We start from the raw sequence: 15,227 nt of genomic DNA on the forward strand, positions 1-15,227 counted from the left end.
GGTTACTTAATTCCTCTAAGCCTTAGTTCTCAAATCTATAAAATAAAGATGTTAATAGTATTCAATTCATTAAGGGCATATCAGGATTAAATGAGGTAATACAGCTAATTTGAGTAATAGAGTGGCTCATAAGAGAATCAGTAAGTGATAACTACATTATTATTATACCATCGTATAATTTAATCTGATCATTTAAGTAGATTATGAATATTTTTATGTCAATTAATATCACTACATTATTGTCTAAATGGTTGAATATTATGCCATTGTGTGCCTGTCCTACAAATTATTCCACCGGTTTCTCATTATCAAATATTGAAGGCATCTCTGGTTATTCTCTGTTAAGAAGCACACTATGATAAAAACCTTACATATATTTTCTTTGAGATAATGTTTTAAAGTACTGTATTTATGACCAGTGGAATCACAGAACACTCACTCAAGAGAAGACCTCAGGGAATATGAATATGCCCCCACTTCACAGATGAGAAAACTGAGGCCCTGAGAGGATAAATGACTTTCTTGTATTTAAAGGACTAGATGGGGAGAGGGGAAACCCATAGTATCATTACAAAGTTGTTTTTTATATTTAATAATCAGATAAAATGCCTTGGGTTTCAATATACTATTTAAAAATACTCATGGCCTTTGAGCTTTAATAAATGTTCTTTTTTCAAAAACCTGAGTGAAATTGATTTTTCCGTATGGTCGGGTTCTATTTGCTAAATCGCATGCAGGTAGACAACACAGAGCTGAACATTCAGTGTTGGCCTGGTTTTTTGTACATAATTTAAAAGTAAAGTGAAAAATACATGCTATTTCTGTTCATGGCCATTGTTGTTATTTTGACTATTGTGTAGAAATCAGTAAATGTTGGCTATATAACCTCACATTCGTCACAACGCAGACAGATCGGCTGAGGAGGAGACCTAAGCAGATATCCTGAGCCCCTGGTTTGGCTCCTCCCTCAAACGAAGAACAGAACAAGGAAAGAGAGGCCCCTGTTTGTACTCCAATGTGCAATTCCTACTGTGGAACAGTTAGCAGGGACTCACTACAAGTGGGTGCTTAGATACATGATGATCATCTTACTTTCTAAAGTCTTTGCGGCAAAGAAAGCTTACAACGAAGCAGAGCTGAAGATGGGTCCATGGAAGAAAAATAAAGTGTTGACCAATTGGAGAGAATTTCCTGTTTGATGAAGATGCAACCCATTATCCCTGAGTTACCCGGAAGTTGGGTCCCTGGGGAAGAACAGCAGGAAGGGTGAGTGTCTTCTCTGGAAATCCCGCCTGAGCCTTGTTTTCCTTCTGCAGGTTGGAAGTGCTGTTGGTGGGAGAAGTCCTGAACCCTGACAGGAGAACCAGAGGCAACAGGCCAGCAGCGGTGGCAAAGGTGTAGAAAAGGCTGGACAGGAGGAGAAGCAAGGAATCGCTGGTCTGGGTAAAAGAAGCCAGGAACAGCAAAGAAAAACCTCACGTTGCACAGCCTTTTATGTGTGTTTGGACAGATATAAGATTGCTGCTTTTTTTTTTTCCTGAGTTTTTATCATCAGCATTCCTAAAACCAGAACTAGGGAAGGAACTAGGTCTGGGGACACATGCATGGTCTTAACCCAGAGAATGGTTAGCCTGCCCTGATTATTACAAAATCAGAACAGTGAGAACATTCGAAGATTGCTGCTTTTGCAGGTAAAAGATGATCTTATATCTGCAATTTCACTTGGATCAACCTCATGCTTTCACAGTACTTGCACACATGTTCACACATTGTAGTTATTTCAGTACTAACAAGGGTTGGTTGAGGTTGGGATGTCAACATTCTAGAATAAAATAAAGCCTAGCTGACCAAGGATGGGTTGTGATGTGGGCGTGAGGCCTTTCCAGGCCTAACTTTGATATTTACTATTTTGTGGATTTTTTACCCATCATTCTAACCTCTCTCATCCTTGCTGAATTACTCTAAGGATTGAGATAATGTATGCAAAGCCTTTGATTAGTTCCTTGCCAAACAGAAGTAGCTGTCAACTGACAGCTATTATTATCATTATAGATCTAATTCATTTATTACACTGTGGGTAGAGGAGGTCTAATGTAAACTTCCAGCCAAGCAGAAACTCTCTACTAAAACGTATCGTTATGTTGACAAGCAAGAAGTTTAACTGAAGTCAGAGGATAAGAAACAAACAGCTGGATGCTCACAATACAAATGAGTCTGGCAGTCCAGACTGCCCTCCACCAATGCAATTTCTATCCAGGGCTACTGGCTTTGCCTCACACCTGTGATCCCACTGCCTGTCCTTTGTCCCCAACCACTATTGCTCTAAGGCCACTCACTTTGTGAATCCAGAAAATAACTCACAGTAGTGAGTTCAGCCCTTCTTGAGGGTGGGGAGCTTCTCCTGAAATGCCAGAAAGCCAATCTGCACACAGGGAAGCCTTCATCATTGGTCTCAGATCGTGGTCATCAGAGCCCTCCTGAGTTTCAGAGCAGGCTATACCTACTGTTTGAACAGTTTGATGCTAGGACTCAGAAGTTACTTGTTTGACTGCTAGTGAAAGCATCAATCATCATAACTTATAAACAGCAAGGACTGTATAGAGAACATTTTTCAAGACAGTCATCAATTACGTTCAAACCATTAGGGTTGTAGGTATAAATTTTTATATCCAAACTGTGAAATAACATAGATCAGAAAAAATACTGGGAAGGGGGGGTGGCGAACAGACATAAATGAAGATTAAACTGAAACCTTCTTTGTGTTTCTGGGAAGTCTACCTCAGTCTGCTCCCAAACCGAGGAATGGAAACTGTGGAGGGAAACCTGACACCTCTGTACCGGTGTTTGGGTGGCAGAAGAGCACTGAAGAGAGAGGCCCCAGAAGAGGTGCAAGGGGGTGGAAAAAGCCTCAGCCTTTCCAAACCTCAGTGTTCGTACAGTAAAAATGGGCAAAGTCGCTTTTACTTGATATATTGGCATATTAAAATTGGAAGGTTTCTTTAGTATAACCTTTAAGTGTTTCGGAAATGGAGACAGATGACATTGTTCAACATATCACTATCTTAAAGTTAAACAGTATTTTATTTTTGACATTCTTTAGTGACAGATTTATTATAATAACTGGGAAGACAGGGAAAAATCTATAATGTGTTATACCTTGCAAAACTTAACAGGGGGATCACTTAATTTTTCATAATTGTCCATGTGCTAAAGTAAAACAAAATCTTCAGCTTCTGAATAAGCTGAAGGACTGCTTTCAAAATGCCAACGGCAGCTGTGAAGTGGCCGGGCTGTGCCCTGGAGCCCCAGCGCCTCCTCCCAGCGCCTGAAGGTCCTGGTGCCGCGTGACAGTTGCCCGCTGAGCCAATGGCCCTCCAAATGGAGCCTGGTGCTTTGAGAACCTGGTTTGCATCTGTTTTTAGGCCCAATGCTGTTCCATCCAGGTATTTGCATAATTTTTATCACTGAAATTTTTCCCCCAATGCTTGAAAAACCTACTAGTAGACAATTATAATAAAATTCTTGAGCATACTCAGCAACAAACATTCATTTTCTGAAATAAAAAATGAGTCTTATATTCACAAATCCCACAGCTTGGAAATATATATGATACACAACATTTAACCTGTCAGCAGCCTCATTAGTGTCAATGAGTAGGAACTGGCAATCAGTGCATGGTGTGCTCTACATGTGTTTACGTTGTAAAACGTTCCCAAAATAGCTCCCTTCGAGAGGTTGATGTAAAACACTTCTGCTGGACAAATGAATTTCGGTTTAGAATTTATGGTCGACTTAAATGTTTTCTGAAGAATTCATAGTTCTCATGTTAAATGATCATTCATGGCTAACAGAGTCCAAAACCAACTAAAAAATAATAAATAATGAAGACTCCAGTAAAGAATCGTCTGAAAAGTTCAACCACACCAATATGTAAATAATCAAGAAAATATGCAGAAAGACTGATGTATGTTTGACTATCAAGAGCCCGAAGATGTATGTTTGTATGGTGCCCATACTCAGTATCCATACCGCGATTAAGACATTTTTATAAACTGTAAGAAATATGTGAGCTATTTCAAGATATAATTCTGAAAAACAGACTTCCATGTAAGAAGCCAATTTAGGAAGAAAACAACATAAACAATAGTAACTTGTGTGCTCAAGTGAAGCATCTTTTTAATTTTGAGTAATGAAGATGTCAAGCCAAATGCTAGAGTAGTTTAACTTAATTAGGTGGCCTATTTTTCCAGGCATCCTTTCATTTCCCATTGAAAACTCAGCTTGTATGCAAGGCAGCGAGAGCAATTTCGTCTGTAATGAATGCCTCCGGGACTGCGAAGAGTAATCATTTGAATGTGGCACTGAAGACTGGTTTGCGTAACTAGTTTGGGCTTGTTAAGATGCCAGACTTTGTTGGACTCACTAGATTACTCGAAGCATGGCAGCTTTGCCATTTTATCGGGTCAATGGTCAGAAAGTCAAGTTGACTTTACGCCTGAAATTTCTGCCCAAAGGAACCAATCTAAAAGTAATTGATCTAATTTATAGTTCAAATTTATGTCGTGATCATGGAAATTTTATGGCCCATAGTCAAGAATCTTTTTTTCAAAACTGCTCTTAGAAATACTATCCAGGCCGTTTTGTGATACCTCGTTCACACTTGAACCTAGGAAATTTTCCCATTAGACAATATAGATAATTAAAAATAATTTAAAATATAGATATAGGTGTGAATATGCCTGCAAACTCAAAGCATTACAATTTTCATAGATTTAATACACTATTGTACAGAAAGGGACTCGGAGAGCCCTCGTGGTCCCACAGCCACTGCCTGTCTGATGACAGACAGCAACGTGGTATCACTGTAGGAATAACTCCTGTTATTACTTAGTTCATTGTCACTCTCATTCTTCCAGCCCTGTACTTGACATGATTTTCTAAGGAGGTGGGAGAGCTGGCATCCTTTGTTAATGTGTGGGGGCATTCATACCAGACAGAGGAGTGCTAGAAGAATGTAACAGGCAGCGCCAGATTAGCTAAATGTCTGCAGTGCTGGGCTGAAAATCACTGCAAATAGAAAAGTCAAAGAATTAATGTGATTTGCCCCAGCTGGTGTAGTTCGGTGGATTGAGTACCAGCATACAAACTAAAGGGTGCCCGTTCGATTCCCAATCTACAGTAGCCCTGGCTCACGTGGCTCAGTGGCTTGAGCATCAGCCTGTGAACAAAGGGGTCACTAGTTCAATTCCCACTCAGGGCACATTCCTGGGTTGCAGGCCAGGTCCCCAGTAGGGGCATGGGAGAGGCAGCCACACATTGATGTTCCTCACCCTCTCTCCCTCTCTCCTCCTCTCTAAAAATAAATAAATAAAATCTTTAAAAAAGAATTAATATGATTTAAAAATGTGCACAAGATCTTTATTCATTTACTCATCTTTCTACAAAAAAACGTTGCATACCTCTGATGTGTCAAAGGTTATTCTAGGGACAGGAGATCCTTTCAGGTGGGGGAAAAATTGATACCAATTTTAGTATGCTACGTGCCACAGAGGGGCAAATATGTCCTCAATAACTCCGATTTGCACACATGAGAGGCACAGGGGTGTGTAAGCGGGAAAGGGACATGGACCATTCAGCAACAGCGAAAGGAGAAACAGAAAGGTGGAAGTGAGATGAGATGAGACAAGTTAATGAGAAGCTGTGGGCCCCAGCACTCAGGCAGTGGTTATACACAGGGAAAACAGGAGACAGGTTTCAAAGTTATGCAAAAAAGTAGAACCAACACTGTGCACCACTAACACAGGGCAGAGTGATAGATAAGAGAGACTGTCCAGGTCCCTGCCTTGGAAGACTGGCTAGGTGGTGTCAACTGTTATGACTACAGGCCAAAAAAAGAGAAAAAAAGTTTAGGAGGCGAGGGAGTGGGCTGAAGATGATGGATCTTGATGTGACGCATTGCTCTGTTGAATCTGAGTGGTTGTCAGGGACCAGGGTCTCCTGAAGTTAAAAGTCGAACCCAAACTCACATGAGAAGGCTGCCCTAGATACACAGGTGCTCCCAGCTTTTATACTCAACATGCGTGGTGTAAAATGTATATCCTGTACTTAGTTGTACACAAGATTGCTCTATTGTATCACTGTTATTTTTTAACTGTGAGGTCTGAAGGCCTAGGTAAGAGACAATTTCCATGGGGGAAGAGGAAAGAAGCAGAAACTTAATCACAACTTGAAAATAACACAAAATGGGGTCTCATTTACTATTTTGAGTTTACTATGATGCTCAGAATTAACAACAAAAGTTAGCTGGTGCTTAAAGGATAACTGTTCACGGAAAGAAGGAGGAAGAAAGGAAAGTGAGAAGGATGAAGGGGGGAGAAATGGAGGAAACACGAGGGTAGGGATGGAAACCAAACAAAAAGAAATGGGTTAGGGGAGCAGAGGCCAATGGCAAGGAGGAAGTGACTTGATTGAAAACATGTTTCAATCCAGTAACCAAAGCTTTGTCACAACCTGACACCAGAAACATCTTCTGATTCCCCCTATTAAGCAATTATTTCTTATATGAAAAGGCCAGTCCTTTTCAACCATTTTCCCACAGTGTCCCAAGGGAGACATGCATGAGAGGAGTTCCTGTGTCAGAGAACTGGTGGAATATGTTGCCAGTGTGTGTGAGAAGTTTGGAACGAACAGGTTGCCATGGAAAATGATACTCTGGGAACTCCCAGAGAAGAAGAAACAATGAGAAAAGGTAATGGTACATATTCAGAACTAAACATAAATAAATTAGTAACCTTCGTCCATCGAAAGTTCTGATCAGAGGAGGGGATTCTTGTTTCCTTGGATGTGTGCAATTCAAAGGAACATTTATATATTGAGCACAACCAGAGAGGAGGAACTACAGAAGGTACTATAATCCTAGGGGCTGGAGAAAGGGGCTAGAAATTTTTAGGGGGGGAGAAAGACCCCGTAGCACGTGAATCTGAGTGGGTCTCGGAAATTCTGGGGAAGAGTCTGAGCTCAGGTGAGAAGCCCAAACTTCTTGGCCTCACTGTCTTCCGTTCTGGCACACTGGTCAGTCAAACATAAGAGGGTGGGACCGAGAAAGGACTGAGTTTATGAAGGACTGTCAGCTAATGTTCAGTTGGCTTTCCTTTCATTAGTCCACTCACATTCTCCCACAAACTCGATAGGAGAGAACCTATAGTTTCATAAGGGATCAGGCAGCATGAGTCAGTCCTCTTAGCCAGGATCTGGAAACAAAGAAATCTTGCACTGCGTGGTTCAAATTCTATCCAGAGTCAGAAAATTTTAAATGGTGTTTAGATTGAAGAACTGAGTGGCCAGCGTACTTTATTATAGGAGAAAACAGCCAATATTCCAAGAATGGAGCCAGAGAGAAGTGGAAATGTCATGAGTTTTTATTACATACTTGTCAGGCTTATTATGTGGTGGTATATTCAATTTAAAAGCTGCCTATCAATTACAAAATTATATGCAAAAAATTTTAAGGATTTGTATACACCCACTTAAGAGGTATTAGAATGCATGCGGTAGATAGTGCCAAAGAGCCTTTTGGGACTGCTTAAAAGAATATCACTAATTTTTACAGTGTACTTCCATTACTGGAGCTATTCCAGCGCTGGCTTTCTATAAAAATCATTTCAAGTTTAGAATTATGCTATTTGCTTGCAGCAACATCACAGGAGCAGTAGTACACCATATGTTCCTACTTAGCAACTTAGTCTATAAGTCTCAAAGCATGTACTGATTTGAAAATTGAACTGGAATTATAATTGTTGAGTGATGCTATGAGGCAAGTTGTCTTGGATTACTAAGCTATGCAGATGTCTGATGTTATGTAGGAAAAGAACAAAACTTTTTTTCCCCTGCAGGATGACTAAAATCTTATTTATGGGTGCCCAAAGGGGTACATTGATCAAAATTCCCTAAAAGAATAGCAGGTCATGAATTTTGGAACACATTATATTACGGTTAACAAAAGGAACGGTAAGTGCAACATTTAGTTTAGGCCATTCGACTTATGTGGTTTGTGAAGTTTATTTCCCCCCACAGCATATATGATCTTACATTAGTCTAATTTTTTAAAGTAGCGCATTTTTAAAAACATCCCCATGTATGCCACATTATTAAAAGATAGTTTCATTCTGGCACACACACCTGCCACAGCTTTACAAAGACAAAGTATCTGGAGTTCTTACTCCTTCATACATTTTCACGGGTGTTTAAAACACTTTTTAGTAACTCCAGACTGAAATATTAAGAAAAATAAAGTTAGCTGTTTGATTTCAGTCAGGGCTTAATATTACCCATCCGCTGTACTCGAATTTAAAAATCTAAGGGCCCGAGTTCTTATGATGTATATGCTTTGAATTTCTAATCCCTTTTCCAAAAGTCTTTAAGAAGGACATAATGATTCTCTGAGAGGGAGCAGCTGTGTTATAACAGCAATCATTTATTGAGTTTGTGTTTCTACTGTTTCAAACAAATTCAATTAGCCCTTACACTTCAAAACCCTAAAGGCACCAAAGAGATGATACTGGGTTGCTCTAATCTAATAGTAATACTAAACTTGTCAGTACAGTTTTGGGATTGATGGTTAGAAGAAAATTAATAGTAACATTTTTCATTTTTTAATCAAACAGTCCTATTCAGCACCACCTATGTATGGATCTTGGAGGCTACTTAGCTGAATGAATTCCATTCTGTAAGAATTTTAAATGTAAAACTCGGCCTTCCGAAGGTATTCTGAGTGTGGTCAACTCAGTTGAATGGGAGGAAATGTAGTCCGGATCTTTGAACTTCAAGATGACCTTCTCGTCTGAACAATAGAGTGTGGTTTCTAGAATGTCTGCCAAAGGAGGCAGTGATCCTAACGACTCCTAAATGCAAAGTTCATGGAAAGGCGGGCCTGCCTCTGTTTTGAGTTAAGCACAAGACATTTGGTTCTTAGGAGAAATTTCAAAGCCCCTCAAAATGCACCCTTACCATACACATTAGATTGAATTCACTGACAACGTCCATGAAGAACAACAGAAATTTTATCAGCCCCCAGCCCCCACCCTTCCTAGTTAACAACTCTACTGGACAGATAATGTAGGCATTGAACACGATACCACGTGTTAGAGTTTCCACCATAGTCACTGTTACAAGAAACTCCAAGCTACCATGGTTTTATAGTCTTCTAGGAAAAAACACATTCAAGCCCACAAAATGTTCCTATGTACTTACCCTCACTTTCATTCATTCGTTTGTTTCTTTTTTGCTTACAATGTTCTCATATATTATGTTAGACTGGCACCCTAGGACAGTTATAATTTTGCTTTAAATGTCCTGGCTGGATCAAAAGGCCTGGTCTTAAGTATCTAAAAATAAATAGCTAAGCATGTGCTTTTATAATTGTAACCATTGGAATTTTGTTGTCACTTCTCATGACTAAATACCTTGTCAACCATTCCCAGCGAAACGGATACAAATGTGCCCTTGAAAGGTTTCAATCATATCATGCATTTTGGCTCGAAAACTACCCACCCAAAAGATTCTGAAAGCAGCCATATAGCGCCGATCGGCCACGTGATTTTGGTTATAAATATAACATTTTATTGAAAACTGCCGCAACAGTGGATAATTAAAACTATTTGTGGCATGTGTAGCTTATAATGATTAACTTGTCTCTAGTCAGAAGCACAAACAACCTGCACCTGTAAAGACTTTATTTCCTAAAGGTAAAACAACTGTTTAGCAAAGATCATGCTGTCAAAACAGCTGCTTGCCGTTCTGGAGGGAAACAAGGTAGCATCTTTCAACAAACGCCAACTCTGGTGCTTTATCAGCTCTATCTCATTAACTGGAAACAAGGCTTAAATGCTTTGTTTATAAATTATGATTATTCCTGATTGCGGCAGTTACTGATAGTGCTACTCATTTGCAATGCAACTCTTTGAATTTGTTTAATTACAATTTGAAACAAGGCAGAGAAGATTAATTAACCCACCTGGCTAGCTGGCACATAGTCCTGGCTCGGCTCTGTCATGCTCATGTACATGTTCTCACCGTCAAACTGCGAATGAAATAATAGTAAACATTGAGCAATCTCGACTGTGTGCAGGGTTTTTGTTTGTGTGTGTGCGTGTTTGTTTGTTTTGTTTTGTTTTTCACCACCAAACTAAAAAACAGTAGCCATAAAAAAAAAAAAACCCACTGCGTTTGGGAATATGAAAAATCTGTCCCAGCGCGTGAGCCACATTTTTTCTTTGATGTTTCTGTTGTCATCCTTCCTGACCTTGGATGTCAGTGATTTGGAGTAATTAGTGCTCTAGTAATTACAGCAAGCGAGCAAGAAATGAATGGCTTCCTTTCATCTGCAATCTGTTTTAAAACAAAATGGCTCATTTTGCATACCATGTATACATACTGCAGTGTGGTTGTAATGAAGTATTAAATGAATGGCACAATTTCTGGGGGAAAAAGATAATGGAAAATAAACTAAGGCACAGCTCAGTGCATTCTGAGTTTAGCTCTCAAAAATGAAAGAGTACAGAGCTTTCATAACAGACTAAAACTCGCTTCATCACAACAGCCTTATGATGAAAAATTTTAACTTTATGATAACATTTGAAAAAAGCATGTGCTACTACACCCATGGCTAAGAATGATAACAATAATGAGTAACTATAAAAATATATAAGCCTGATGATTAAATTTCCCTCTCTGAAGTTTCTCAATGACATAGAATTAATGTTAAGTATTACAAATGCACAGAAATCCGTACACACATTTACAAGTTCGGAACAAGGCAGGAGGAGGAAATTCACCAGGCGGAGCAATTGCAGAAGGATGCAATAGTTCATGCAACAGCAATAACAACAACATAGTTTCCATTATTTGGGTTTTTGAAAGCAGTAATTGCTCCGTTCATATTTAATCCTCAGCTCTCTTTAGTCACTTGATAAATGGACAAGGCATTTCTTTTTTCATTAGAAGAAAAAAATTCCCCAAGGAAATCATCAAATGGACTAATATAGCCAGTTTCAAAGAGCGGAGTCTGAATATACTTTCACTGGCAGACTAATTTCAGACACAGGAACTTGAAGATCTGAAAAAAATTACAAGTTTTCAAGGCAGAATGAAGTTATTGGTGGAGGTGCAAGCAAACACAGAGTAACATGGACATACTTTAAATACCATCAAAATTGTGTTATAGACATCCTATCCCACTACCCATGAGGTGCTAGCGCAAGAGGGTTGTAGGAAATATAAGGACCCACCGAAGCCTCTGAACCGTAGTTACCAGAAGTGGATGCCCCAAGTATTCACATAAACATCAGCTGTGTGAATACAGACCTCCCTAAGGATGCTGAAGCACTCATGAGGTTAAGTTCAAAGAACCAAAGGATTTCCTCACTCATCACCCTGCAGATATATTTCACGTTATGTGAACAACCTTATCTAAACGGATATGAAATCACTTATTGAATGATGTGGTTGTTCAGACAACTCAGAAATAGCACACTTAGAAAAGACTAGCTGGACATCTTGGTCGCTTTGTCATCTGGCTCAAGGTCCCTGAGTCCAAGTTACTTACCCAAGGTTGTTTTTCCATCAGTCAGGTGATCGATCACCTTCAACCCAAAGGCAGTCCTAGCCCCAGTCAATCTGTCTGTTCCTCCTGACAACTCAAAACTTGACAAAGCATCATTTAGCATTTCTCCACCCACATCCACTGTTGGTTTGTTTGCAAATGTTTTTAATGTCAAGATGCCAAAGAAACACTTAAAATATGGACAGTTTCTCTGACTATAACAAACTAAATTGAACAGAAGTAGTGAAGTGAATCAAACACTCCACTGCCTGTGCATATTCTATAAATGTGTTACTTTCTATTCCATCTTCTCTAACTCACTTGCTAAATCTGGTGTCATTTTCAAGCCAACTGAGGCTTTGGAGTTTTGGTTTTAGTCTATCCAAAGTATATGCTAATTAAGCATATTCAATGTTACTGCTCTTGATAAGGACTCGTTACTCAAAAAGTACCAATGTTTAAGTAATATTGAGCCAAGGCTATAACCGCATTCTATAATAAAAGGTATGTTGCTATAGACATAACTGTTTTGTTGAATACATTCTATGTTCCCATGACCTACCTATGTCTTTACATTGACGGATGTATATTATCTGATTTAATCTTCATAAAAACCAAGATTTAGGGTTTTTTATTACCTACAGTTTATAAATTATGACAAAAGGCACAGAGAGCCCTGGCTGGTGTAGCTCAGTGGATTGAGTGTGTGCCTATAAACCAAAGGGTCGCTGGTTCAATTCCCAGTCAGGGCACATGTCTGGGTTGTGGGCCAGGTCCCCAGTAGGGGGAACTTGAGAGGCAACTGCATATTGATGTTTCTTTCCCTCTCTTTCTCCTTCCCTTCCTCTCTCTCTAAAGATAAATAAACAAAATCTTTGAAGAAAGGCACGGAGTTTAAGCCAGATTTTCAAGGTCACATAGTTCTTAAAAGGCAGAGCTAAGATCTAAAGCCAAGCAGCTTGGCTTTCTAGCATAGGCACTCAACTACCAGAACATATGCATACAGTCCAAATCATACTGATCAATTAGCTATCAATTCTGAAAATGTGAATAAATTACCAAAACATATCATTGGCAATATCTCAATGATGTTGAGACACTGTTCAAGAATGTATAATACTGTGAGGCTTTCAAAAAAACATAAGTTTCTAAGAAAAAAGCCAAAAAGTATAATACTCCGTGACTTCAACTTACACTAATGAGTGACAATAATCAAAACAGCATGGTATTGGCAGAAAAAATAGACACACAGACCAATGGAACAGAATTAAAAAGTCCAGAAATAAACTCGCATGTATATGAGCAAATAATTTCCTTTTAAAAACAGTTTTTATTGATTGATTTTTAGAGATAGAGGGAGAGAGAAACATCAGTGTGTTGTTCCCCTTGTCCATGCATTCACTGGTTGACCCTGTAGGTGTCCTGACCAGGGATGGAGCTACAACTTTGGCATATCAAGATGATGCTCCAACTGAGTGAGCTATCTGGCCAGGCTATGAGCAAATAATTTTCAACCAAAGAGCCAAAAGCATAAAATGGGAAAAGAAGTCTTCTTCAATAAGTTGTGCTGGGAAAATTGAGAAGCCACATGCAAAAGAGTAAAACTACACTGCTATTTGTCACCATTCATAAACATTAACTCAAAATAGATCAGACCTAAATACAAAACCTGAAACAATAAATCACAAAGAAGAAAACATGGGCACTAAAGTTCTAGACCTTGGTTTTAGAGAAGATTTTATGAATTTGACTTCAAAGGCAAGGAAAGTATTGTAAAAGCAAAAATAAATGAATGGGACTTATCAAACCAAAAAGCTTCTGCACAGCAAAAGAAACCATCAAAAAATGAAAAGGCAATCAACCGAAGGGGAGATTTGTAAACAATACCTCTGATAGGGGTTAATATCCAAAATACATAAAAAACTCATATGACTTAAACTAACAATCCAATTAAAAAATGGGCAGAAGACCTGAACAGATACTTCTCCCCAAAAGACACACAAATGGCCAACAGATAGGAAAAGGCGCTTACCTTCACTAGCTATTAGGGGAAAAGCAAATCCAGTAGGGGGTGGAGGGGAGGCAACCACACATTGCTGTTTCTCTCCCTCTCTCTATCTCCCTTCCCTTCTCTCTAAATATAAAGAAATAAAATCTTAAAATTAAAAAAACACGACGAGATGCCACCTCACTCCTGCTAGAATGTCTATTACCAACAAGACAGGCAATAACAAGTGCTGGGAAGTTGGGAAGAAAAAGGAACCCTCATCCACGGCTGGTGGGAACGTACACTGGTGCAGCCACTATGAAAGCAGGACCGAGGTTCCCAACAAATTAAGAACAGAGTTAGCCTATGACCCAGCAATCCCTCTTATGGATATCTACTTGAAAAATTTGAAAACATTTATTTGTAACGATACATGGTGGCCAACAATTCATGAAAAGAATTGAAGTGTCCTTTGATAGATGATTAAATAAAGAAAATGTGCTATACTATATATATACACATATACACACATACACATATATATATATTATATATATACCATTCCTATACACACATCCCATTTGCGACAACACAGATGGATATTGAGACTATCATGCTAAGCAAAGTAAGTCAAATGGAAAAAGTCAGGAACCATATGATTTCACTCATTTGTGGGACATAAAACTGAAAGCAACAAATGAACAAACAAGACAAGCAGAAAAACTCATAGAACAGACAACAGTATGGTGGTTACCAGAGGGAAAGCGGGGTGGCAGGACGCAGTAAGGGTAAAGGGGGTCAAATATATGGTTACAGAAGGAGGTTTTTGACTATGGCTGGTAAACACATGATGCAAAACACAGATAATATATTATATTATGGAATCATGCACTTAAAACCTAACCAATGTCACACTAATACACTTAATTAAAATGTTAAGAAATAAATTTAAAAAATCCTATGAGTCTTGGTGAATTATCAATTTAGTAATCAGGCTCATCGATGTCCCTGGATGCTTTGTAATTAAACCTTAAAAGACCAAGATATGGTGATAATTCATTTTGTCAACTTGACGGGGCCACATGGTGCCCAGATATTTGGTCAAATACTGTTCTGGGTGTGTCTGTGAGGATATATTTGGATGCAATTAACATCTGAATGGGTAGACTGAGTAAAGCAGATTGGCTCTCTAATACAGGTGGGCCTCATCCAATCAGTTAAAGGCCTAAAGAGAATAAAGAGGCTGATATTCACGACAGAAAGAGGGAACACCTCCAGCTTGACCCGCCTGACTGTTGATCTGGGGCATTGGTCTTTTCCTGCCTTCGTATTTCACCACCTCTTCTTGGGTCTGAAGCCTGACAGCTTTTGGACTGGAACTCTCTCACTGGCTTCCCTGTGTCTCCAGCTTCCCAACTACAGATCTGCGGACTTGTCAGCTTCCAGAACTGCAGGAGACAATTCCTCATAATAAACCTGTTTCTTTGCCTACATCCACCCTATTGTTTCTCTGGTAAACTTTAATCTGCCTTCCTCTATTACTATCGAGATATTCACAGCTCTTCCAAAAGCCTTTTTCTGGAGGACATACAAAGTAGAAGCACATGCAGCACTGGCATCTACTTCATGCTATTGCGTGCA

The 15,227-nt window shown here is 39.2% G+C and overlaps 1 protein-coding gene and 1 non-coding gene across 3 annotated transcripts in view; both read right to left on the reverse strand.

The window, feature by feature from the left end:
- Positions 1-15,227, reverse strand: part of TOX (thymocyte selection associated high mobility group box) — a 310,124-nt gene that overhangs the window by 137,342 nt on the left and 157,555 nt on the right. Inside the window, exons 1-2 of one of the 2 annotated variants that reach the window (XM_037058602.1) lie at positions 11,603-11,659; positions 10,013-10,078 (exon numbers count right to left, since the gene is read on the reverse strand). In XM_037058602.1, coding sequence (XP_036914497.1) covers positions 10,013-10,078; positions 11,603-11,620 — 84 coding nt within the window. In that variant the 5' untranslated portion in view covers positions 11,621-11,659. Of the gene's footprint in view, positions 1-10,012; positions 10,079-11,602; positions 11,660-15,227 lie in introns of those variants that run through there. The other variant, XM_037058601.1, reaches the window with a different exon arrangement.
- Positions 1,544-1,675, reverse strand: LOC118995648 (small nucleolar RNA SNORA72). The gene has a single exon (XR_005068343.1). It is a non-coding gene; the product is annotated as a small nucleolar RNA SNORA72 (small nucleolar RNA).

This window comes from Sturnira hondurensis, unplaced genomic scaffold, assembly GCF_014824575.4.
Source record: "Sturnira hondurensis isolate 20B ecotype Veracruz unplaced genomic scaffold, ASM1482457v3 Scaffold0010128, whole genome shotgun sequence".
Taxonomy (NCBI): Eukaryota; Metazoa; Chordata; class Mammalia; order Chiroptera; family Phyllostomidae; genus Sturnira; species Sturnira hondurensis.